Source organism: Maniola hyperantus, chromosome 6 (assembly GCF_902806685.2).
Source record: "Maniola hyperantus chromosome 6, iAphHyp1.2, whole genome shotgun sequence".
Classification (NCBI taxonomy): Eukaryota; Metazoa; Arthropoda; class Insecta; order Lepidoptera; family Nymphalidae; genus Maniola; species Maniola hyperantus.
The window spans coordinates 12934874-12960764 of NC_048541.1; the positions used below are offsets into that span (position 1 = coordinate 12934874).

The following is a 25891-nucleotide window of genomic DNA, read 5'->3' on the forward strand; positions in this document are numbered from 1 at the left end:
TGTGCTGTCGCAATGGAGCAACGGATTAACGAGATTTTGTTGCATGGATCTGGGAAGTGACATGTAGGCAACTCTGTTCCTACTTTTTTAAGCAAGGAGTGCCCACGGGATTTTTAGTAACCTGAAAGTTACCATCAGTTAGTATTACAATAAATATGGAATTTTTCATCGCGGAGAAGAAAGTTTAAGATGCACTTTGAGCTCGAAGTTACAAAAGACGTCATAGACGTAGAGTTGTCTTATAGCGCTACGCAACTATTGCTACGGTGTCATTGATCTGAATTTCTTGCCTAAAATTCATTATTTTTTGTAATTATAACTGTAAATTTTTCATTGTTATGAAACTTATTAGTTTCGTTTTACATTAATATGAAAATATTAATTTGTTTTAAAAATCAAGGGTCTCATTTTTGAATGGGTGCGCGTTGAAGTCTTTTTGAAGAGATTCCAATTTTGAGGTCTATATTTTGGTTGCATTAATTTTTTCTACTATTATTTGCAGTGTATATAAATTTAATTAGATTATAAATATGCTGTTACAAAGCCAGAGAGCAATACATTTATAATTTACTGGATCACACCGCCCGCTTCGCACGGGTGGGCATACTTATTGTCTACATGAAATGCGTTATATGTACATAAAATTCGTCCTCGTGAAATGTTCTAAAATGATGGTGAAAACCGCCTTATAATTAATAAGAAGTTTCAAAGTTTAAGCGAAATCACAAACAAACGATGATTGCGACTAACAGCCGCACTCAGAGTCGCTAATCGTTCCTTAAAAGATCGAGTTAAAACGAGACAGATTTATGTGAGAGATATAGCTCTGTCTCGTTTTAACTAAACTTAAGTAACGATTAAGCGACTCTGAGTGCGGCTGTAAGTATATTTAAACCATTTAGTGGCAGTTACTATAAAATAATAACCTCCACTACTCAACATAATTTCGTCGTGTTTGGTCTCGTTGGGTTTGTTTTGACAAGTACTATAGACTGATATAATGTCCTGTCTCATGATGTAGCAGGAAGGTAATCAGAACTGCTCAATCACCCATTATAACTCCGTCGTGGTCTTTATATATATCCATGCTAAATCTCACGCCGATCCGTTGCTCCGTTGCGGCGTGATTGAAGGACAAACCAACAAATCAACAAACAAAAAAACCATCAAATAAACACACTTTCACATTTATAATATTATGGATATAGTGATTTTAATTATTGTAATTCACACATCCATGTCCTATCTTTGCAATTCTCTGATAAGATATCATAGCTAACTAGCTAATGCCCGCGACTTCGTCCGCGTGGATTTACATTTTTCAAAATCCCGCGGGAAATCTTTGATTTTCCGGGGTAAAAAGTAGCCTATGTGTTTATCCAGGGTATAATCTATCTCCATACCAAATTTCATCCAAATCCGTTCAGCCTTTTTTGCGTGATTAAGTAACAAACATCCAAACATCCACACTTTCACATTTATAATATTATTAGGATTTAAAATTCTCGTCACGACTCAGCTTGATATGACGATTAATATAATTCTTGATTTTATGGCTTTTCTCTGTGCCAAATGGGCACAATTTACTTCGCCAATGTCGCGTGCAGACGATGATTTATATGTTTTGTATTATTTATAAAGTATCTAATATGGGATCTTTCATTTCGATCTTGTTTACTGTAAACTTTGATGTGAAATAAACAAAAAGGAATGAATTCCGTCTACAAGCTGTCTGTGTAGAACTGGCACGAATTGGACTCCTTCAGTTGGTTAGACCATCTAGTTTGTGAGCAGCCTCTCCCTCTTCTGCCCTCAGTGTTGCCCGTAACCAGCAGTTTTTCTGTTATTCCCACACCGTATGATGTGCCCGAAAAAATACGCCTAGAGCTATATCAGCAAACATAGCAAAAATTGTGAAAAAACATATTATTAAAGGAAGTACAATATTGACACGCGATGTCCGGCAGGTGAGGATGCGCCTGCACTCAACACAGCGATAAGGCGCGATACTACGGCTCGCGGCAAAGTGGCGTGATGATGGTCAATATTTACCCAGATGTCTTTTCGGCGTGTGACGTAACTCGTTTATTTAGTAGTGGTCGCCGCAAGGACGTGCCTCCTAGGGTTCTCGCGAGTATTCGCTATCTGCCATACTTTTTTTAAAAAAATATAGAATAGAGCTTGGCTGTAATCAGACCTGTGGCAAGTGATGATGCAACATAAGATGGAGCGCGCTTGCCTAGAAGATGCCTATTCACTCTCGACTTGAACTGAACTCACTACCCATATTATAAATGCGAAAGTGTGTTTGTTTGTTGGTTTATTGATTTGTTGGTTTGTCCTTCAATCACGTCGCAACGCAGCAACGTATCGACGTGATTTTCCGCATGTGTATAGTTTAAGACCTGGAGAGTGACATAGGCTACTTTTCATTCCGGAATATCAAAGAATTCCCACGGGATTTTAAAAGCCTTAGTCCACGCGGACGAGGTCGCGGGTCGCTAGTTTTATTATATACTAGAGATGAGAGAGTCTTTGCAATACATAATGATCTGAACGCGTCTCTATTTCACGTCGAATGGTGTACTTTTAGAAAAATCCTAACAAAGTTCTTATAAATAAAACCTATAAACATTTAGAGTGATAATGAAAATGCTGCACAGAGAGAGGCCTTGATTTTCTCTGTTTACTTTTCGATTGCTGGTGAATATAACGCTGAAGTAAGACGTGTGTAATTCTTTGATCGCGAAGAGCAAATAAATGAAAATTCCTAAATCCAAACGAACTTTTTACCAATTTAACTAGCATCATAAAGATAACAATGATTAATTTAGCTACCTATGTGCTCTAGGTATGAGTTATGTAGAGCACATCTCTGACTGACTGGTCTAACTACTAGACTGATCGGGCTGAAATTTGGCATGCAGACAGCCAGATATTATGACGTAGACATCCACTAAGAAGGGATTTTAGAAACTTCAATCCAAAGCGGATAACACAGGGGTCTGAAATTTGTGTAGGTAGTCCACGCGGACGATGTGGCGAGCATAAGCTAGTTTTTCTATGTCTATGATTTTTCTAATAAAAGGGCAAAGGTTGGCACCATAGTGCCGATTGTCGTGCCTCTTCGAGACAACCCCGAACTTTGTAATTTTTGTAAGTTCGTAGGCACAACACGCGCTACGATATCACATGCTACATTGTTTAGAGAAAACACATAATAAGTAGGTATAGGTAGGTACACAGGCTACTTATATTTGAATTCGCTAGTAAGGAATCTTTTAAATAATTCGCCCTTTCAGTAATTATTTAACTTTCTTCAGCTTAAAAAATATATAAATCGAATTAAATAACTATAAAAATAGCGAAATTCGCTTTAGGAAACGTATTCCTCTGAAAGTCTATGGGAAACATGGTCCATTATTATACTTAAATACTTACCTTGAACTTACCCAAACTTAGACCAGAGTCTTTCCATCAATAATAATTGTAACAAAAAGTAGGTATACCTGTAAACTTAGCGAAGCCTTTCAGAGAATTAATCCTGCATGACTAGTAATACGTCTTTCAAGTTTCAACACAAATCTATGTATCCTACAAAATTGCAGCCTGTAAATTGTTTCTTGGAACGCTTTAGCTCATGAAAATTCCTTATGTAACCGTCAATTCGGGGTGAAAGTTCGTCTGGTTGCCTATACTTCAATAAGTAGAATATCTAGTTATCGAAATGCTCTGATAAATATCCATTTTAGTGTGATTCTATATAAACCAATTTCAATATATTCAGAGCCAGTTCTTCACTTTGTCAGCTTAGTTATTAAAGCAAATGAAACTTAACTACGAAATGTACCTACACACTTAAAATGCACTACCCAATTAATTTAACATAAACCTGCCTAAAAACTGAAACAACGCGATCGATATAAATACTAAGGTGCATTTTAAACGAACTTGAACCCTCGAAGTCATTACTCGGGAGGGGTGATCGCGGATAAGGCACACGTAGCGGGTATTCTTGAAAAATCGACCAAGACGTTCATTTTGAAGGAAAAGCTGAAAACGGATCAGCTGATCGGCACACCTCGGGAGTACAAATCTTGTAAAAGCGATTAGAACGTGACTATGAGGCGGTGAAGATACGATCAGCTGATCGCAAAATTACGAAATTAAAGGGGTTTTTATACAGTTCAAGGTACTCACCGGCTGCGTTCGTCAGCCACCACCAGCAGCAGCAGGCGGCCACGAGCGCCCGAGCGCCGGCCATGTCAGCGGCAGCGCATCTCACGCGCGCTCTCGCCGGCCGCCCCGGGCGGACTGATCCGCACGCCGGGCCGCCCCGCGCGATCGATGCACGCGCGCGCCGCACGCACCCTCGCACCCTCGCCCCGGCGCCCCGCGCACGCCCCGGCACCCCCATGTTTTCCCGAGAGCCGAGTTTCCTCGGAGAGCGCGCGCGCTGCCCTCTTTCCTTCGCTCGGATCGCTGACCGCCCCTAATTGATTGGACCCGTTCATTTGCCGAATACGTTTTAGGTCACCATCGCCGCAGAGACCCTGCGCAATATTTATTTTGTGCGAACTTAGGTAACTTCACTGTAAGATGTGAAACTTTGAGTTCACACGAATGACCTTCCTCTAGAAAATTGTAGATAGGTATTGTAGGTACCTATACGTAAAAAATGTGCACTTTATAATCCAACTTTGAGAGATGGAACCAACCAACCAACCAACCAATCCAACCTTTTTAATTTACACTAAGTAGATACAGAATTTCGTAGCAGATGACTAAGTGATACTGAACTAAGTACTTAGAATAGTAGATTGGAAATGTAGAGCACTAGGTACCTACTTTTGTATTTGTATTGTCAACCCATAATATATTATATTTACTAGATGACCCGCCCCGGCTTCTCGCGGATTGGTTTACCTATTCCATAGATAAATATGTATGTATTATATTACAAAACATACATTACAACCCTTACTCACGTAAAGGTCCGGGTGATAAAGAAATTAACGGGAATCGAACCTGTTACTACCTATAGGGAAAGAATGAAAACATACTATGGTATTACACTATTCCACTTCCATCTATTTGCTGTTAGGTACCCGTTGAGTAGGAGTTCCATTCTGCAACTTCGAAAAAACCATTCGTCACTTATGATAAGTCTTAGTGAACATAAGTCACTTATCTGACAGACGCATATATTTTGCAAAGAACTAAAATCGTTTCGGATTTGACTCGACTAAAATTATCGTTCCCTATCCCGAACGGAATCTATTGTTAGGGTTCCGTATCTCAAAAGGAAAAAGAAACCCTTATAGGATCACTTTGTTGTCTGTCCGTCTGTCCGTCTGTCGTGTCTGTCAAGAAAACCTATAAGGTAGGTACTTCCCGTTGACCAAGAATTATGAAAGGTAGGTAGGTAGGTCTTATAGTACTAGTATAGGAATAAATCCGAAAACCGTTTATTTGTAATTACATCACAAAAAAAAAATTAAATGTGTTCACAAAAAAAATTACCAAATCACACATACTTAGGTAGAATTGTTCATAGAAAAACACGCTGTTGCCATTAACTTGTAGTGTTGAATAATATAAAAATGTTAAAATATTTTGTACGATAGTACGGAACTTTCCGTGTGCGAGTCCGATTCGCTATTGAACGGGTTTTTCCTGATAAATACTGTTTTAATATATTGAACTAGAGTATTAGTTATAAGTATCCTAAATTGCGCTTAAATCTGTTCAATAGTCTCAGCGTGAAGCATGCACAGACAGACAGACAGACAGACAAACTCAAACTCAAATTATTTATTCAGAATAGGTAAAACTTTACGTTTACTGATGGTCAAAATTGTTAACTTGTAAGATGATAAAAATAGTGGTGATTATTAAGTAATTACCTACGTTCTTAAAATTAAAGCTACGAGGGTTTCAAACGCGGCAATAAAAATAATACTGTATTGGGTTTTATATAAAGCTTGATAGCCTAGTGGTTAAGATGTCCGCCTCCTAATCGGGAAGTCAAGAATTCAATTATTCCGGCTCTAACCCTTCGGAGTCTTGTCTTTCCATAGTCGGAGCGTCGGTGTTGTTTGTTCTTGTCGTCTTGTCTAGGTCTGGTCGTTGTCTTGTCTTTTTGGTCTTGGTTGCCTTTTCTTGGTGAGCCTAAATCATTCCTCGGGATGCAAGCTATCTCGGTATACTTTTCGTAGTTACATAGTAGTAATAAATTAATTTACATTGGAAATGCCTTGGACGATCTAACCTGGAAATGCTTATCTCTTAACAGAGATTTCTTCCAGCTTCCCATTCAAAGTTGTCCACTATGTCACTCTCCAGTTTCCAGGTCTTTAACTACTTATATCCACCAAAATAATTACGTCGATCCGTTGCATCCCTCGCGCCTCTGTAAGTCTCTACCCGCCTTCTCCACTCCTGTCCCGCTGGCAAGTAACATACCGATTTCAAAGCTCAATGCAAATAGGAATGTTAGTAGGATTTGGAAGCAAGCGGCCGCGGCATCACGTTGGTTTAGTTGTTCCTTTTTCTAACCGCCTTAGTAGGCCAGTTTTTAAATCACCACAATTTAGGAATGCAATTCCTTGCAGGCTTGCAGCAACAGGGTTAAGCGTTTGGTTCCTCGAGTTCAACGATAGTGTTTACTTGGTAGGGTAGGTATCTCCAATATCAATTTATAACCGACAGTTTCTAAATCCCATCAGTTTGGGTAACATGATTCAGGATATCCCGTGCAGTATCAGGATTGAGGAGTTGGAATCCATTTTTTTTTATGGATACAATGTCGCAAACCATCTACTGTCGCAAAGTTTCTCTATCAATTAAATAAGAAACTACGCAAATCGGTTCAGTAATCTCGGAGATTTTGGTGTACATAGGTAGAGGTAGGAAATCACAACTCCTTCTTTTTTGAAAGTCGGTTAAAAAGTAGCCTTTGTTACTACCTGGTTACTCGTCTATGAAAATCCCGTCAAAAAGGTTCAGCCGTTTCGAAGATTAGCCCGTTCAAACAGACAGACAGACAGACAGACAAAAAATTTAAAAACGTGTGATTTAGTTATATAGTAACAGGTACCTTGGTACAGCTCAAATAACAAATAATAACAATAACATAATATGAGCTTAATATGAGGTACCTAGTTATTTCGAAATTACAGACAGACAATTTAATTTTATTTATTATAATAGTATATATAGATATAGATGACTGTTGACAAGTGCAAGCCTTTCTTGCAATATAAAAATAAAATAAAAAATAAATGAAGATGAGGTATTTTTTTTCCATTAATTTATGAATTTATGCGAGAGAAGCGAGAAGCGAGAAAAATAATACCTACACTTCAATGCTAAGCGCTTGTGCACTGCACTGGATTGGAACCGATACATAATGAAATTGTTCTTATTGGTGAACGAATTTTTTCTAGCACTTGTCATTTGTTATTTTCTGACAGATGACAACGAGTGCTTATTATTCTTGTTGTCAAAAATTCAAAAAGAAAATATTATATTGTTTTATATTTTCGGGTTTTTATCATTTTAATGTGAAAACCAAGCTCAATACTCAACAATTATATTATTTAAAAGTGATAATTTGAAAATTGCAACATTTATTACAATAACGGCATATTCTAACCGTTGTTTACATATATAGAAAAAAATTAAATAAAATGAAATTGAGACACGGTTACTACGACATGTTTGTGCGAACTTGTGCTAAATATCCTTCAAGAATTGCTATGAGACATTATGTTAACGATGCGTACAAGAATTACACGTATTCCGAACTGTATGGAGTGTGTGAGTACATATCGCAGAACCTGCAACAGTTGGTTTGCGGCAAGGGCATCATTGCTTTGGTTTCGGAGAGAAATATCATTATACCATGTGTTATCGCTGCGTAAGTTCTTCTGCTTTCTTAGATATTGCAGATCTTCAGATCTTTGCATCACACAGACTTAATAAAATTTATAGTGATAATTTTTATCTTTCCCTGACGAGACTTGTTGCCTTTGTCAGACACCGCACCACTTTCTTGACTTTAACCACCTTATACCAAGTACCTCAGTAAGTTAGGCAGAATTTACAATGCATTAAAATAACATTTACTCAGTAAATTATTGAAATATAGATTAGCTACTGCCCTCTACTTTGCCTTCTTGTTTGATTGAAGCTGTATCTTGGCTCAAAAAGGATAGTTTTGATCGAAATAGTAGTAATAGGTATGTATCATTTTTAGATATATCATATAGGAAAACTGGCCAAGTGCGAGTCAGACTTGCGCAACCTAAGGTTCTGTACTACAGTCAAACTTTTTCGACATTTTGCATGACAAATCAAAAACTATTACACATAAAAATAAACAAACATCTGTTTTAGAGTGTATAGGTAAAGCCCTTTCATATGATACCCAACTTGGTATATTAATCTTACTTTGAAAGTTGAAAATATTAATTATTTGTTCATAAACACATTTTAATATTTTTAGTAATGTAACCACAAAGTCACGGTTTGCGGGTTTTTCCCCTTACTTGTGCTATAAGACCTACTTACCTGCCAGATTTCATGATTCTAGGTCAACGGGAAGTACCCTATAGGTTTCTTGACAGATTGTCGTGTCTGTACAGACAAACACGTAATAAAAAGATGTATAGGTAGGTACCTAAAGTTTTATGTGCAATATTTTCTTTTAATATACCATAATAATTAGCCAGACCAATCAAACTGATATTATTCTGATCATCTAAAAAGAATTACAAATTACCTTTCTTTCAGTAACTTCCTTAAATCTTATTATTTTCCTTTCAGGGCTCACAAATGCAGTACAAGTTTCATGTTTTTAGATCCTTCACAAGATGTCCAGGCTATTGCCAGTCAAGTAAATTGTAAGATTCTGATTACAATCAAGGAGTTTGAGAAAGAGGCTTCATCTAAGCTAAATGGTAAAAAGCCAGATAAAAGTGTCACTGTTTTCAATATGATAGTTAACTTCTATGCCTTACAACAGAGTGGCAGTCAGCACAGCTATAAACACGTCCCAGATCATTCTTACATAGCTATGACATCTGGCAGCACTGGAGAACCAAAGCATGTCCAAGTCCCTGTCCATTGTCTCCAACCAAATATAGATGATCTCACTAAAATGTTTGAAATTTCACCTCAAGATGTCATTTACTTCTCAACACCATTAACTTTTGATCCATCAATGATTGAGATACTCCTCGCTTGTATGAATGGAGCCTCTCTACTCATAGCTCCGGAGAAAACAGACATACTATTCCCAGAGAATAAAGAAAATGCAGTCACATTTTGGCAAACAACTCCATCAAAATTCTTCCAGTATTCAAATGCTGATATTAAAAATAAGATTCTCAGTGCAAATTCAACGCTTAAGACATTAGCTCTTGGAGGTGAACCCTTGAATGGTGTAAAGAGACTAAAAGAACTAAAGGATGCAATGAATAAAACAAGAATATTTACTTTGTACGGCGTGACTGAGATGTCGTGCTGGGCTTGCGTTGCTGAGCTGGATCTGAATAACAAATTAAATGACAGAGAAATACCACTTGGTGAATGTCTCTCTGAGACACAAATAGTGTTGGAGCCAACTAACCATCAAGAGAAGGACACTGGAAAAATCATCCTAGGTAAACTTGATTCTTGCTTATTTAAGTTTTTTTAAGACGATCTAGCGACTCGCCCCCACTTTGCACGGGTAGCTTATTACAATATTCGTAGGGATCTCTAAATTTCGATTTTGATAAAAGTGTGTTGGTTTGTTGGTTTATTGGTTTGTCCTCAAATCACGTCGCAACGGAGCAACGGATCGATGTGACATTTTGCATGGGTATAATTAGAGACCTGGAGAGTGACATAGGCTACTTTTTATTCCGGGAAACCAAAGAGTTCCCATGGTATTTTTAAATACCTAAATCCATGCGGATGAAGTCGTGGGCATCAGCTAGTGTTTAATATAAGATTGCATAGGATTTCATACAAAGATTGGGAATTCAGAGTTCATCATGTTTGTTACAGCTTAAATAACAACAATACTATTGATTGAAAATAGTATTTTTCTCATTAAAATGTGTTACCTTTTTTACAGTAAGCAAAACAAGAAAATGTGTAATTCTAAACAAATCCATGGGCACAGAAGAAGAGAATTCACTAAAATTCATTGACACCGGAGACATTGGCGAGGTTAAAAACGGCACTATTTATTACAGAGGAAGGAAAGATGATATTATCAAAAGATTTGGTCACAAAGTCAACTTGCAAGCGATAGAAGCAACAGTGATGCAGTGCCCGAGAGTTAAAACATGCTCGTGTGTGTGGCTTCCAAAGCCTATGCTGCTAGTTGTGTACTTTTCTTCTGAAACCCTAAGCAGTCAGGAACTTTTGAACTTCCTAAAATGTAAGCTCAATGAAAAGTTTTGGCCGGACAAAACTATTAAAGTAGACAATTTACCAACAAACCCACATGGCAAAATATCCAAACAAATGCTTTCACAATTGTTTGAAAAATCTTCACAAATGCCAAAAACATTGGATTCTTTAAGATTAATGTTTTTGAAGGAACTGAAAGTATCATTAGGTTTAAATGTAACATATGAAGACATTAAGCACAAGGACTTTTTTGCTGTCGGTGGCACATCTTTTCTCGCCGTTTTAATGTGCAATAAGCTATCTTTAATGTACCCACAATTTGGGCATTTTATTCTGCCATTTCTAGTTATCCGGAAAAAAACTATTGATGAAATTATTCAATTAGCTTACCAGGAATTAAATTTAGAAGTCAAGACGTCAAAAAAACGTTTAAAAAGGTCCAGGTCGAATACAGAGAGTTTTATATCAACTGCTCAGTCTACTAAGAAGTTGGTCAAGAATCCTGAACATCAGACTCCTGTGGAGTATGTTGTGCTTTGGTTGTATGACACGGGCAAATGTGTTGATGCGTCTCCCACCTTATATCAGCATGGATTGTAAGTTCATATTTGCGTACTACCTCATTTTTGTGTTATTGTTTGTGATTATTGATTACAAACGCCAGTTTTTTAACTAATGTCGTCACACCAATTGAAACAACATTTTTGCAGTTCAAATTCATATAATCAGACTAAAATACAGCACCAACTTTGATCTAAATCAGTGTACTGAAACCCAAGATATTCTATTATATTATTCTATTATATTATTCTATTTACAAGGGTGAAGTCGAAGGAAAAACTAGTTTTATGAAAAAAAAAAACCAATCCTTGGTGGATGGCAAACACAAATGAAGATTCTATGCATTTTTTGGTGAATTTGACCAGAGTGGACCGGTCCAATTGTTCTGGTTCAGTTCTATCCAGTCCAGTCAGTTGGTCAATATGAAGAAGTCAAGTAAAATAAGAAATTGCTAGGAATCTCTTGTGTGTCTCAGGAAAGTTACCGATACAGTGATGTTTTTTCTCTTTTTATCACCCTGCGCTGCAACCAAACTGGATGATATCAATATTATTATCTTTTCATAATTCACTGGCTCATCTCACTAAGCTAAAATAGTTTCTCCATTGCAGCACTTTATACGTTACAGTGGGTAGCCACTCAGGACAAATCGTAATCATAGATGCGATTAGTGGGCAAACTAAAGGCGTTATCAAAGTGAACTCACGGGTCGAAGCTGCGGTTTGCTGTTCTTCCGAGGCACCTCTGTCCACCCCTTGTGGCATGGTGGGCACCTACGATGGCACCATAGTCTGTTTCACTCTAGAAACTGGCATAGAGTTGTGGAGAATCAATGTGGGTTCCATGATTAAGAGCAAAGGAGTGTGTTGCAAGGGTTTGCTGTATATTGCATCGTATGATGGGAATATACGATGTATTGAGGTTTTGGTATGTACCTACCAAGAATATAAGATTATTTTATCAGGATTTTTCTATATTAAAAGAACTACCTAGCTGAGGCCCGCGACTTTTTCCGCGTGGATTCAGATTTTCAAAAAAGTTGTGGGAACTTTTTAACCGACTTCAAAAAAAGGAGGAGGTTCTCAATTCGTCGGAATCTTTTTTTTTTTTTTTTTTTTTATTTTTTATGTATGTTCCCCGATTACTCAAAAACGCCTGGACCGATTTTGAAAATTCTTTTTTGTTTAAAAGGGTATACTTCAAAGTTGGTCCCATTTCAATTTGGTGAAGATCTGATGAACATCTTCGAAGATAGATACTGGAACTCCTCAACGGATAAGAGTAAATTGTTCGCGATCAGTGTAATAGCTTAGTAAACAGTAGATTTTTAACCAGTCATAGCATAATTCCATGGGGCCACTAAAAATTGTGAAATAAAAAATTTTTACAAAAAAGATAAAAACCGACTTCGTTACATAAACACTAAAAATTGAAAAATAATTTAATTTATTACCGAATATATTATGTATACAAGAGTTAATATAGTTCCATAATAATATTTTTTGGGGTCGGTGCCAATGAGGTGCCATTGTGGAGTCCCATAAAAATATGAAGTCCAGACGATTCGCGCAGCTAAAGCTAATTGGCACCGGCACCAAAAAGTATTATTATGGAACTATATTAACTCTTGTATACATAATATATTCGGTAATAAATTAAATTATTTTTCAATTTTTAGTGTTTATGTAACGAAGTCGGTTTTTATTTTTTTTGTAAAATTTTTTTATTAAAATCTGTGTATAAAAACTAGCCTAGCCTAAAAATCTCACTCTCCAGATCTTTAACTATACCCATACCAAATCGATCTGTTGCTCCGTTGCGATGTGATTGAAGGACAAACCAACAACACTTTCGCATTATAGTAAATAACCTACTTAGCACATAGGATCTATAGGTATAGGTAGCTAAAGCAATTTTTGTATTAGGGGCCAAATCGTAAAATCGCTTAAAAGCATCTCCCTAGAAGTCAAAACAAACTATAATATATATCATACTTTTAACCCTTGAAAAACCCAATTGAAATCAGTACCCTTATTATAAATGCGAAAGTGTGTTTGTTTGTTGGTTTGTCCTTTAATGACGTCGCAACGGTTCTATGGATTGACGTGATTTTTTGCATGGGTATAAATAAAGAGACCTGGAGAGTGACATAGGCTACTTTTTATCCAGGAAAATCAATGAGTTCCCACGGGATTTTTAAAACATCCTAATTTCACGCTGACGAAGTCGCGGGCATCAGCTAGTCTTATAATATAAATAGATACCTACTTAATTACTACGGCAAAAACTATTTTCAATAGACTTGTATAATGCGGTAGCACAGTCTAGAAATTTCAGACCTGTTTCGACCTTGGCAATTCAAGCGTAACGCAGTTTCTGAAAAACTTAAATTACTCTTCAGTTAGAACCTAGTTTCTATAAGACACTTGCTAATGTGGTGCAATGCGTCTTGCGCGCCACCTATTTGTACAGTACTCGGCAGAAAATAATGTACATCGGCCTTTAGAATGACATTTCGGCTTTGTAGAGCGTTGTCTCTGTCACTCATACCTATATAATTATGACGTTTTGCCGGTCTCAACGACTGAGACTGATTCTGTCCGATACCTTCCCATAAGAAAATAAAAATAAATTATTTTTCTACTAACCAAGCCTCTTAAGTTCTGGTACTACTTACCGCATCTTTTCTAATATTTTTACTTGGATAGAATAGCCCTTGACTGCTAGTGCTACTTCACATGGTGGTAAGTGATGATGCCGTTTAAGATGGAAGCCGGGCTAACTTGGAAAGGGCATGGCAGTTTTATTAAGCCCATATGCCTTATCGGTTTCTACTTTCTACATGGTGGCACAGCTTCGCCGGAAGGGTCACTAGACTCGTCCGCTCTTACTAGACCAGACCAGAGACTATCTTTTATAGACAAATACAGAAATACCAAACCAAAATGCCCTTACCGAGATGGGAACCCAAGACCACAGTTATGGCTTCATCGCCATATATCGCTCACTGACCACTGTAACTTCGAAATTTGGCATGCAGATAGCTATTATGACGTAGGCATCCGCTAAGAAAGGATTTTTAAAAATTCAACCCATTTCAAAATTTTCAGAAATAGAGGTTTGGTGTAGTCCACGCGGACGAAGTCGCGAGCATAAGCTAGTAATTTATAGAATCGGATCATTAAGTAGTTCTGGAGATTACCCCCTACATACAAACTAACAAATTTTTACATCTTTATAACACATTAAAAGTGCAGATAATTAACACTATAATGGGGCCGATTCTCTTGTACACAATCTCTAAACTAAACTAAATTAACAGGTCTAAATCTAGTGCTATCCTTTTCCGCAAGCAACATTATGAAAGGGATAGCAATAGATTTGGACGTGTCGTTTTAGTTTAGTTTAGAGATTGTGTACCAGAGAAATGGCCTCAATAATAAAGATTTATAATAATACTTATTTTGCAGACAGGCGAAATCAAACACACCATCAAAGTGGCAGAACAAGCCATATCAGCGGACCTGGCACTCGCCAAGCAGGAGTATATTCTGCTAGGCACACTATCTGGAGTATGTGCCAGTGTACACAGCGACACTAAAACTGTAGCGTGGCGCGGCGTACTGGGCAGCCCGGTATTCGCAAGCCCTGCGTTGTATGACAATGACAAATATGTGGTGTTTGCTGAAGTTAGCGGGGAAATACATTGTAGGACTGTGGAGAAAGGGATCAAGGTATGGTGAAATGCTTTACTGACTCTTAAATAAAATTAGTATGTTATAAGAGGGTAGTTGCACTAAGCACCCGCTTGATGGTCTAGTTAAAAAATGTGAGGTTTTGCTCCCGGTTTTGCTTTTGTTCATACGCTATGTATACAAAATATTATACTGTCCTGCTCACATTATTATGTTGCCCATATATTCACTATGTTGCCCATCTTAAACAAAGATTTGCTTCAAAATTAATTTTACACTTCCACTTGCCTGTTATAAAGATGAATATCATCATTTTTCTAACAGTTTTTTCAATTTTCTTTGATCGGATATTAACTCATGCAGCAATTTCAGGCTGCAAGCTTTTTGACAAAAGACATGGATTCAGACAGATGTGCCAAACTGCAAAGTAATTGTATGCTATTCTAACTATGAACATTCATTTTCAGATTTGGAAGTATCAAGGAGCAAAAGGAAACATATTCTCATCGATTTATATAAAAGAGATTGACAAATTAAAATGGCAAATGGTGTTCGGCTGCCATGACAACAAAGTGTACAGCATCATGGTAAAGAACTTCCAGCCAATGCTGCACTGGAAAGCAAAACTCACATCTCCTATTTACTCCACTCCAAGAAGCTTAAGCGACAAGTTGATACTGGCAGTTTCAAACAATGGAATACTATGCATCCTTGATTCTGATACTGGAACTGTAATTTCAGAGTATACTCTACCTAATGAAACATTTTCAACCCCTGCTGTGTATGGAGATTATATTTTTATCGGATGCAGAAATGACCATCTGTACTCTTTGAAATACATCTTGAATATATAAAATTTTTCATACAAAACATGTGTATAGGCAAGTGTGAAATGTTACTATGAATTACAGTTCAATTGAACTAAATTAATCTTTTTATAGATTAAACTTTGGTGAGACTGGCATACATTTACATTAATTACATTACATAAATTTGTCTAGTCATATTCAATAAGAATAAAGTATTTATAACTGAGATTATTGTATTATTTCTATAGGATGAAACCCAAAATTTATAAAATCAAATGCTTTTTTGTTGTAATGGAACTTTATTCATGATCTTACACAGAACATTAAAAGTGTATAATGAGCATTCATATTATATTTATTGACATGTTACAAATGTGATATTGATCCAACACGAAACAGTACCTCAATGGAATGCATGTTTTGATGCACAACTATACATATACCACTTGACTTGTGCCGATCATTAAATGTATCTTGTAAACCTTAAATTACTCATAAAAAGCATCCTTAAAATCACAAATAATTCTTATATATAATTATACATTTTTGAATAGTTATAGTAAAAATAAAAAATGTTGAGTGAATACGAGCGCACAGCTCAAACATCTAGTACATAATGCAACAAAGCTGTAAAATTTTTCCCAATCCCTAATCAACATTTTATTCCTTTAGCCAATAGGTATAAACAAATATTATAATTAACAAGCAATATACAATTATAGGACAATATTTACTGCTCCTCCTCGCCCAATTCCAGTTTCACTTTAGAGAAGTCAAAATCTTCACCAGTACCTCGCTTATAGATCTTGAGGACATCTAAGCAAGTGGTCTCAAAGTGTGAGGTTGCATCGTATGACTCGGAAATGAAGATTTGGCTTTGGCTACCATCATCAGTAGGCTCATAGTAATCTGATACTGATACAAACTTCTGCCTGATAGACCCCAAGAGATCCAAACCAGGTTTGATCTCCGATTCAGGGTCATTAGTCTCCACAGTAGTAGAGACCATAGCAATAAACCAGCCTTTAGCAGCCACCTGGTGGGTGTAGGACACCAGAGATACATAAATATCAGAATTCCTTCCAACCTGCTTCTGAGGGATGATGATCTGAGTGGACAGAGCATCTTTAGTGTTACTGATAGGGTGGTCTAGCAAGCAAATACACCTGATAACTCTTCCACGCTTGTTCACTCTTTCAGGAACATAGCTGGGGTCGCAGTACACTTGTTTGCATTTAGCAACTTCATTTCCAGATCGCACACCAACCACCCTGCCTCCCTCCCCCAGAACAATCTCATCAATAGGCTTGTCTAACATGTACGTTCCACCATAGATAGCAGACAGCCGAGCAAAGCCTTGAGGTAGCTCTCCCAAGCCATACATTGGATAAAGATATGGTGACTTTCCATACCGAGCGAGAGAATCAGAATACAATTTAATACGGTTAATTGTTTGGATAGCTGGCTGCTGCAGGTAGGTATCATCTAAATAAAGAGCCAAAGCGTGCCCTGTAAAGTCCTGGGTGTTTCTGTCAAGTCCAAATTTGTCATACAATGACTGCATGTTCGCAGTGCTGGGGTCGAAATCCTTCCAAGTTTTCGCGTCCTCCTCTTGAAAATCTTGCACGTAGATCAGGAAGTTGCGGAAACGCCTCTTTTCGAACATACCCATCAGATCGGACGCCAGCGCCTCTTTCTGGTCCACCGGGACTTTTGCAATCTTTCCGCCTTTGTACACATAGCTGCCTTCGACGGACTTGAACTCCAAGTATCGGGTGACGCCCGTGTGGATCAGCAGCTTGACTAGAAGACCATTCGCCATCAAAAACTTTGGTATCAAATCCACATTCCAGTCGCGACCTCGACCGTATGTTTCATCCGGAGCCGGTGCATTGAACTTGCCGAACAATTCTTCTAACGGGGTAATCGAAGCAGATTCACCGCCGTAATACTTATTCCGATCAATGTGTAGAACTTTTTTGCCGGACACGGACAGCATACCGCTAAGGATGCATTCCTTTAGACCGGTGCCTAGAACGATTGCATCGTATTCTTCATCCATGCTGATGAAAGATCACACGATATAGTTCTTAAAACAAGATTAGAAAATACCTTGGAAAACACACGAATAACTGGGAGTTAAATGTCAAAATGTCGCAAGTTTCGCAAATTAAAATGAATATGTCGGCCGGCGCTGACGTCGACGAGTTAATTTTAATACTTTTTAATACCAACATTAAAAAAACAAAAGTCCCATAGACTAAGTTCAAACTCAGACTACAATCAAAGAGAATATAATCACTACGTTTTAACTACAATGGGCATGGACAGGAAACTTTTGACCACACCTAGCGCCTTGTAAAGAAGACTTAACAAATATTGCCAAATGTATCCCTCTTTTTTTAACCGACTTCCAAAAATTCTCTGTTCTCAATTCGGCCCGGTTTTTTTCGATTTTTTTTGTCCTTATTCTGATATGTAGGTACATCGTAGACGGAGTAAAAAATCTAGACAAAGGAACGTTTGCTTTTTTATTCACACTAAAAAGAGAACACAGATAAAGTTACTAATGTGATAAAACGAGACGCAGCTAACCTATTTTTTATCCCTTATCGTGTAACCGATTTTTTTCAAGGAATACAACTTCAGTTGCAAAACAAACTTTGAGAATTCATGGCATCATTGTATTTCTCATTAGTTATTTACTTGTTTTCACATAAAAAACGTTTAATACTCTCGGTCGCAGTTACACAGTACTTCAGTCTTGCTTTTTTATTCAGTCTACGATGTACCTACATTGATTTTTTCCAGCTTTCTGTACCAATTTGCAAAATTTTTTTTTAATCAGCAGAGGATGTTAAGGTGGTGGTGGTCCCATTTAAATTTCTGGATCCAACTCCTCAATCCTGATCCTGCAGGGTTACTGCCCGCATAAGTTATCAAGATTCAGGAAGTGTTCATGGTGAATTAATGTTGTAGGTACCAAGCAACGACTTTATGCTTGAATTCGAAGTCCCAACTCCTCAACCCTGATGAAGTAGGGTACAGCACTCCTAAACTATAGTCATTCAGGAACTGTGGATGATGCAATATTATTTTTGGTGCCAAGCATAAACTACACCATTGAACTTCGGACCCCAACTCCTCAATGCTGATGCTGCAAGGTACTGTACTCCTAAGCCGTGGGGATTCGGGAATTTCTGATGGTGAATTGATATTTTAGGTATCAAGCAATGACTACTTATACTAAAAAGCTTAAAATAAAAATAAAATAAAAAAACCAACTTCCAAAACCACTACAAAGTAAAAAATAGCTTTTGTTTCTAGTTTCTACACGTGTAGGTATGTATGTTGAAGTCGAGAAGACTTCAACATACAGACCTACACGTGTAGAAACTAGAAACAAAAGTTATTTTTTACTTTGTAGTGGTTTTGGAAGTCGGTTTTTTTAATATTTTTTTTATCAGGCAATTCTAAGTTGTAAATAATGCATAATGTCACAAAGAAAACGTCAATTTGAATTTGTCACAATGGTCTCAGTGCTTCCACTTCTAAGCATTTCGCCCTATTTTAAGGTGAAAGACTATTATTAAGTACGGCTTAAAGCATTTATTATATGCATTTAGCATATGTGACGGGGATCTAGGATAATAATTTGGGTTAAAGTTGAACTGCAAGTAGTTATTACTTTTTTTTTTTCAATCAATCAAGAGCCTCAATAGCTCAACCGGTAAAGCAGTGGACTGAACACCGAAAGGTCGACGGTTCAAACCCCGCCCGTTGTACTATTGTCGTACCTACTCCTAGCACAAGCCTGACGCTTAGTTGGAGAGGAAAGGGGAATATTAGTCATTTAACATGGCTAATGTTCTTTTAAAAAAAAAACAATCAGCCAATTCGCGCCCACAGCTGGACATAGGCCTTCCCAAGAGCGCGCCACCACACACGATCCTCCGGATTCCTCATTCACCCACTTCCCGCTACATTATTAAGGTCGTCAGTCCAGCGGGTCGGAGGTCGACCCATACCGCGCTTGCTGAAGCTGATACGTGGTCTCTACTCCAGAACACGTCTGCCCCAGCGGCCATCGGTTCTGCGGCAGACATGGCCTGCCCACTGCCACTTCAGCTGGCTAATTCATTCAGCTATGTCGGTCACTCTGGTTCTACACATATTTTTTACACCAAACCAAAGATTTATCAAGGATTTAAGACTTGATAAATAGCCAGAATGCATTTTTTCAATCTGCATTACGGACTGATAACGTATTTTTAACCGACTTCTTTCAGTAGGTATAATGGTTAATGAATAGTTAATGACTAATTTGCTAAGTTAATTTTTTTGTAACCTGTCATTTGGGTTTTGTGGTGCAATATACATACTACATACATATAACTAATTATAGTTAATTACGTAATATAATAGCTTACGAATGACAGGTAGGTACCTTCCGAGAGTTATTACAAGTTTGAAATGGAAGAACATGATGACTAAACACCTTCTTCGTCGAAAGACTTAAGATTTAGGATTGTGAAATAAAATTAAAAACATAAAATGGTGTTTTTAAACAATAATGAATCAACGGGACCTCAAAAAGGGTATTAAAAAAATTAGGGTAATTTAGTAGGGCGAATGAATGTCTACAGACACTAGGGTAAACCCAAAATCGTAAGTGGAAACACTGATCTGACATTTTCGTTTCGTATCACGTCAGCGGTGAGTGCCGTCAGTGTCAGTCGGTCGGTCAACTTTGCAAGTTTGCGTGGTTTGCTTGTTTTTGAGTTCGTCTTGTGCACACTTCGCGATCGAATGTTTTCTTCGCGGCGGTTAAATATTTACTGTTATTCGTCTTTATTTTCGCTCGTCTAAACATGTGCATTCTACGGCTTTCTAAACTATTTAACGCATTTTGTGTAAATCCAAAACAGGAACACGAGTGATGTGTAACAAAGTGAACAGATGATTTCAACCCATATGCTTCGACTTCACGACACATTCTCTTTAGTTTTATCGAGAGCAACAAAATATACGGTCGGCCGCACCAAATACCGCGATTTTAAATGAGAAGCAAAAGCGAGCCGAACGTCCTTCAGATGAGTAAAAATGTCAACAGAAGGAAGCGGAGAGACTCCTGCGGCCGTACCGAGTTTGCCGGGCGCACCAGAACAAACTTATCTCTTTCCGAAATCGAAAGGTCACTCGAGATCGGTAAGTCATGGAGGGACGCCTATGTTGGGGAACACCGCTGGCGCGCGGCCTGCGCTCAAGTCGGCGATGCGGGGCCACCAGCGCGCGCTGTCCCACGGCCAGATCGGCGAGGGGCCTCGCGCAGCCTCCGGGCCCGGCCACAGCCGCGCCGGTAGCCGCACGGACTTCATCCTGCCGCCGGGCCACCGCGAGCCGCTCCCGGCCAGCGCTCAGCCTCGCCTGGCTTCGGTGCGCGGGCACTCGCGGCAGGCGTCGCGCTCGGACTCCATCTACACGCTGCGGCGCGCCTCCGTGGTGACGCCGTGGCGCCGCGCCGTGTTCTGGTTGATGCGGCGCCAGCAGCCAGCCGTCGACAACCGCCACCTCATCGTCATCCCCAACCACCTCATCCCGGACAAAACCCCCCCAAAGGATCACCCCAACGGACAGAGATGCAACAACAAAGTCAGGACTACCAAGTATACACTGCTCTCGTTCCTACCCAAAAACCTTTTTGAACAGTTTCATAGGATTGCCAATGTGTACTTTATATTCATAGTGTTGTTAAACTGGGTGCCAGCGATCAATGCTTTTGGCAAGGAGATAGCCATGCTGCCTGTGTTGTTTGTGCTCGGAGTGACTGCCATCAAAGACTTGTTTGAGGATCGCCGCAGACACATGTCTGACAAGAGAATTAATAATTCTTTCTGCAGGGTCTACAAAAAGTGAGTACATTTTATTTTTATCACATTTTCTCATTAATTATTTTATCAAGGAATGTTGGAACACCAATATTGACCGGACTATATTATATAATATATATTTTATTTGATATACAATATATATATATTGTAGTTAAAAACAAATTGAATAAAAAACAAGATTTGTAGATAGCAATAGTTAGGAAAATATGAAAAACAGTCCTATCTGTCAAATTAAACAACACAATTGTTATCAGATTTTTCGCGAGTTATTATGCAAACAATAAAGTCCAAATAGATTCAATTTCAATACAAGTACCTTCATAAATTGAGATTATTCATTTGGTCTGGAGTTCATTCATTCAGTATTCTAATTTTGGAAACATGATTGTATTTTTTATTAGGTACCTACTTACTTAACTTGGATTTTTTTAACACCTAAGTTTGTTTACTTATGAGTAATTATATTTTATGTATGTACACACATAAAGTTACTAAGTTATAAATAAAATAAATAAGTTACTAAGTTACTAAGCAGTAATTTAGTTTATTTTACTTAACAGTCCCAGGTCTTTAAATTTGAACAATCAGTTGCTTAAATATCTTTATTGGAAATTGAACCTTGAATTTTTCTTGCAATGGGATTTTTAATACCAACTCTAAAAAGGTCATTGATAAATAAATAAATAAATAAATAATAAATAAAATAGCCTTTATTCCCTGATACAATAGTTATACATCTTATATTACTAACTAACTGTATTACTAATTTCTTATTTCCTATTATTTAATTATCCTATCCTACATAATTTATTCTAAAAAAATTGGTAACACCAGCAATTTAAAGTTCAGGTTGTCCTCTTTGAACATAGGCCTCCTCTAGACTTCTCCATTTTTCACTATCTAACGCCAAATCCGCGCCAACCCTTTGGCGAAGGGCGAAGGTCATTGATACCTGCACTTTTTATTTATACATATAAAACAATATCTATAAATATACTTAAACTAGCTGCCCTGGCAAACTTCGGTCCGCCTAACAGTCGATTCAAATTTTTTTAAGAACCATCCTTGTACTTCCAAGGAATATTATAAAAAAAGAATTAGCGAAATCAGTTTAGCTGTTGATGAGCAACACATTTATCATTTTTATAATATAGAAGTTAGTAGTGATGCGGTATAATATGGGACACTTGTTATGATAGTTGAGGTAATGATTACAGAACAAGTTCTGTATGTTATACAGGGTGAAAACAATAAATGTGCAGATAATAAAATTAAAAAAATCTGAGTATATAAGAGACTTGAGATGTTGCCTGCAACTTTGTAAGTGTGCTTAATGCTCAAAAGGAAAAAAGGAGCCCTTATTTATAGGATCACTTCATTGTCTGTCTGTCTGTCCATCTGTTGTGTCTGTCAAGAAAATCTATAGGGTACCTACTTCCTGTTGACTTAGAATAATGGAATCATAGAATCATTACTAATTAGCTTAGAGCCTTCTCTAATTTTATACAGGCTTTTCATTAACCTCTCTCGCACGCATTATGTCATGCTATTGACGTAGCCTAGCGTGTGTACTGTGTCCAGTACAAACAGGGCCACCTCATTGGATGTGCTAGCCTTTCAGGTGTTTTTTCACGTGGCATCATTAGTGCGGGAACTGACGTCATGTCAATGTCAAATACTCCATCATGGGCAATGGCTCAGTGGTTCAGTTTTAAGCATCGATAAAATAGTACCTATTACAGTACGCGTCACTAAAGTTGAAATAAGCACAGTAACTATAGGAAACTCGCTAAGACCAAGTGCCGCCAGCCGACTCTAATTCGTATCATCATCATGATCAATCCATCGCCGACTCACTACAGAGCACGGATCTCCTCTCTTATTCATATAATTTCAACGTGCCACTCTGCGCCGTTCGTCCTAGAAGCCAAACCGCGCGGTACTTAACCACGTTGCACAGTTTTGTGCTGGTGCTGGATAGTGAAAGTGTAGTGCAATACAAAGAACACATGAACAAAGTGAAAGCATAGTGCTAGTGCAATATAGAGAACACAAGAACAAAATGTCTTCCAATAAAGTATGTTAACTATAGACTAAGATAAGTCAATGGACCGATTCTTAGGTATAAGTATGTGTATAAGTTTAGGTTAATATAATATTACTTATTAGCCTCTCTATAGGCTAGATTGTAATGATAGTAAAGTACTGTTGTCAGTACTTTACGAATAAATAAATAAAATTTTGTGCTGGTCATCAGCGCGAATACGAGGCACGCTTGCAATCCGCGTTTGGCTTGACTATTTGCATCCACCCATACCGATTGCAATATTGAAACGCACACGTCCTACATAAAGTCGTTTAAAAAATCCTTAGTGAAACTTAAAAGTCGGTGAAATTATCTGCCCAAATCATCGAACCTGCAAAAAGTCTGACGTGGGTGGAGCACCTAGACTCCACTCACCGCACTCGGTCTGTGCTGGCCTGATAATGTCAAGTTATGCTATCGTAAAAGCAACGTCGGAACTTTGTGATTGATGCATGTAACTTTGTCTAATAACGTTTTTGTCTAAATAATCATAAAAAATACACAGCTTAGGTAAATAATATAAAAATTCGTAACACAAACAGTAAACAGTAAACACGCCAGCTCAAATGTCACGACGCGACGCCGGACGTTTGTTTCGTAATGCTTTCGAAAGAGAGAAAATATTAAATATTTAAGTACATTGAAAGTACCTACTTACCTACCTAGGTTCTCCTTACTTAATGTTTAACTAGCTTTACTTAGGTAGGTATTTCGGTAAATATTTTGTGTAGTACAAAAATTAAATAGGTAACTAGATAGGTACCTATTGTAAGGCTGCCTGTCCACTGATGCGGATCTAGGTAGCGGAGCGAGAAAGTTGCGGAGCGGAGTTGCGGACTGTGTAATACTCGTACCATACGCGGAGCTAGCCCCGCTCTGCTTCCCCGCTCTGCGTAAAACGTATGATTTTTTTTTAAACTAGGCCGCAAATTATTGTCCACTGAAGCGGAGCGGGAGTCTTATGCAAGTCTATTGGTTAATATTTGCACAGCTCCGCTTTGCAAATGCTCTCCGTAACAGTGGACGGGCAACCTAAGAGTTCAAGTCGACTCCGGCTTGCTTATCTGGTCAAAAATGGGGTTTGAAATATGTTTAACTGTATTTTACATCAATTTATGTAAGTAGCTTATCTACTTTAGTTTATAGTTAGTTACTTACCGCCGTACTCAGAGTCGCTAATCGTTACTTAAGATTGAGTTAAAACGAAATAGATTTATGTGAGAGATACAGCTCTGTCTCGTTTTAACTAAACTTAAGTAACGATTAAGCGACTCTGAGTACGGCGGTAACTCAATTATTTATTAAATGTTGAAATAGAGAAACATTTAATAAATAATTGCACAAAAGCATAGTGCAACATCAGCAGACGAAATATATAAAAGCTTATAAAGCTAACTAAGTAAGAGCGTTCCAATTTGCATAACTCGGTAGTTTATTGATATTTCTCGTGAGCTAGGTAGGTAGGTATCTTAAACATTCACTAGTTACTCCATATCCGAGTATTTCCTCAGCGACGTCACTATCGTAATTCATAACACTATCATACATGTACTTATTACGACGAAAGGACAGTACGCGGCAAAAAGTAATGTACACCGAACTTTAGAAGGAGATAGCAGATTTGTAAAGCGTTGTCTCTGTCGTTGAGACCGACAAAACCTCATAATATAGGTATGAGTGACAGAGACAACGCTCTACAAAGCCGAAATCTCATTCTAAAGGCTGATGTACATTACTTTCGGCCGCGTAATGTACTTAGATAATAAGTACCTAGTTAGATGCAATAATATGTAGGCATACATACTTATTTAATCAATACATAAGTAAATAGTTTATGAAATTATCAAAGTTTATAGCTAGGTATTAGTACCTAGGCCTAGGTACCTAGGTACATATGCCTAGTGTAAAATTACATAAAGCAAATTCATGTCAACAGGTACTTTTTTCGATCGAATTGATAAGTAATTTCGACAAGAATGATTTTATATTATTTTTTATCAGACACTTAAAAAGTAAATAAATGAAAAACGTTTACAACCAAAGTGCATTTACTTTATCGACGATAACGTTCAATTCCTTAGAATAGATAAGGTTGGGTACGATTTGTCGTTGATAATGATGATGATGATTATGTAGCACAATGAAATCACTATAGGCGGCCTGTGCACTTGACGACGCGACGTGTCCACGCGCAGGCAATGCGCGTTTTACGAACGCACGTCGACAGGCTGCAAACTGCAATGTGAGTGTGTGCAACGATTTAAAACATGTGAGCCGATTGGATTGTATCGCGCTTGCAATGTCTTTTAGTTGCGTCTGACGCGCTTCAACCACACGACTTCAAGTACACGGAGAAAGTAATGTACATCGGCCATTAGAATGACATTTCGGCTTTGTAGAGCGTTGTCTTTGTCACTCATACGTATATGACGTTTTGTCGGT

At 37.9% G+C, this 25891-nt stretch overlaps 4 protein-coding genes across 7 annotated transcripts in view; 2 read left to right on the top strand and 2 right to left on the bottom strand.

The window, feature by feature from the left end:
• The window catches only part of LOC117982889 (protein kinase C-binding protein NELL1-like), a 60130-nt gene extending 55793 nt beyond the window's left edge, over positions 1–4337 (bottom strand). For all 3 annotated transcript variants that reach the window (XM_069499102.1, XM_034969323.2, XM_069499101.1), the window contains exon 1: positions 4201–4337. In XM_069499102.1, coding sequence (XP_069355203.1) covers positions 4201–4264 — 64 coding nt within the window. In that variant the 5' untranslated portion in view covers positions 4265–4337. The remainder of the gene's footprint in view (positions 1–4200) is intronic.
• Positions 4338–7494: 3157 nt separating this feature from the next.
• Aasdh (Aminoadipate-semialdehyde dehydrogenase) lies at positions 7495–15698 on the top strand. Its single transcript, XM_034969320.2, has 6 exons — positions 7495–7921; positions 8830–9668; positions 10127–11003; positions 11580–11895; positions 14439–14702; positions 15131–15698. Exons 1-6 carry the CDS (start codon positions 7692–7694, stop codon positions 15515–15517), a joined length of 2913 nt encoding a protein of 970 aa, XP_034825211.1. The 5' UTR covers positions 7495–7691; the 3' UTR covers positions 15518–15698.
• Positions 15699–15734: 36 nt separating this feature from the next.
• Positions 15735–17695, bottom strand: Gdi (GDP dissociation inhibitor). The gene has a single exon (XM_034969222.2). The coding sequence runs from the start codon at positions 17532–17534 to the stop codon at positions 16203–16205; it is 1332 nt and encodes a 443-aa protein (XP_034825113.1). The 5' UTR covers positions 17535–17695; the 3' UTR covers positions 15735–16202.
• Positions 17696–20184: 2489 nt separating this feature from the next.
• LOC117983206 (phospholipid-transporting ATPase VD) overlaps positions 20185–25891 on the top strand; it is an 85716-nt gene continuing 80009 nt past the window's right edge. For both annotated transcript variants that reach the window (XM_034969688.2, XM_034969690.2), the window contains exon 1: positions 20185–21384. In XM_034969688.2, coding sequence (XP_034825579.1) covers positions 20576–21384 — 809 coding nt within the window. In that variant the 5' untranslated portion in view covers positions 20185–20575. The remainder of the gene's footprint in view (positions 21385–25891) is intronic.

Excerpts from the sequence above, each read along its gene's own strand:
- Gdi (XM_034969222.2), bottom strand. The coding sequence starts at position 17,534 with ATGGATGAAGAATACGATGCAATCGTTCTAGGCACCGGTCTAAAGGAA.
- Aasdh (XM_034969320.2), top strand. The coding sequence starts at position 7,692 with ATGAAATTGAGACACGGTTACTACGACATGTTTGTGCGAACTTGTGCT. Across the intron at positions 11,896-14,438 it reads TACGATGTATTGAGGTTTTG|ACAGGCGAAATCAAACACAC; the intron begins GTATGTACCTAC and ends CTTATTTTGCAG. Across the intron at positions 14,703-15,130 it reads CTGTGGAGAAAGGGATCAAG|ATTTGGAAGTATCAAGGAGC; the intron begins GTATGGTGAAAT and ends ATTCATTTTCAG.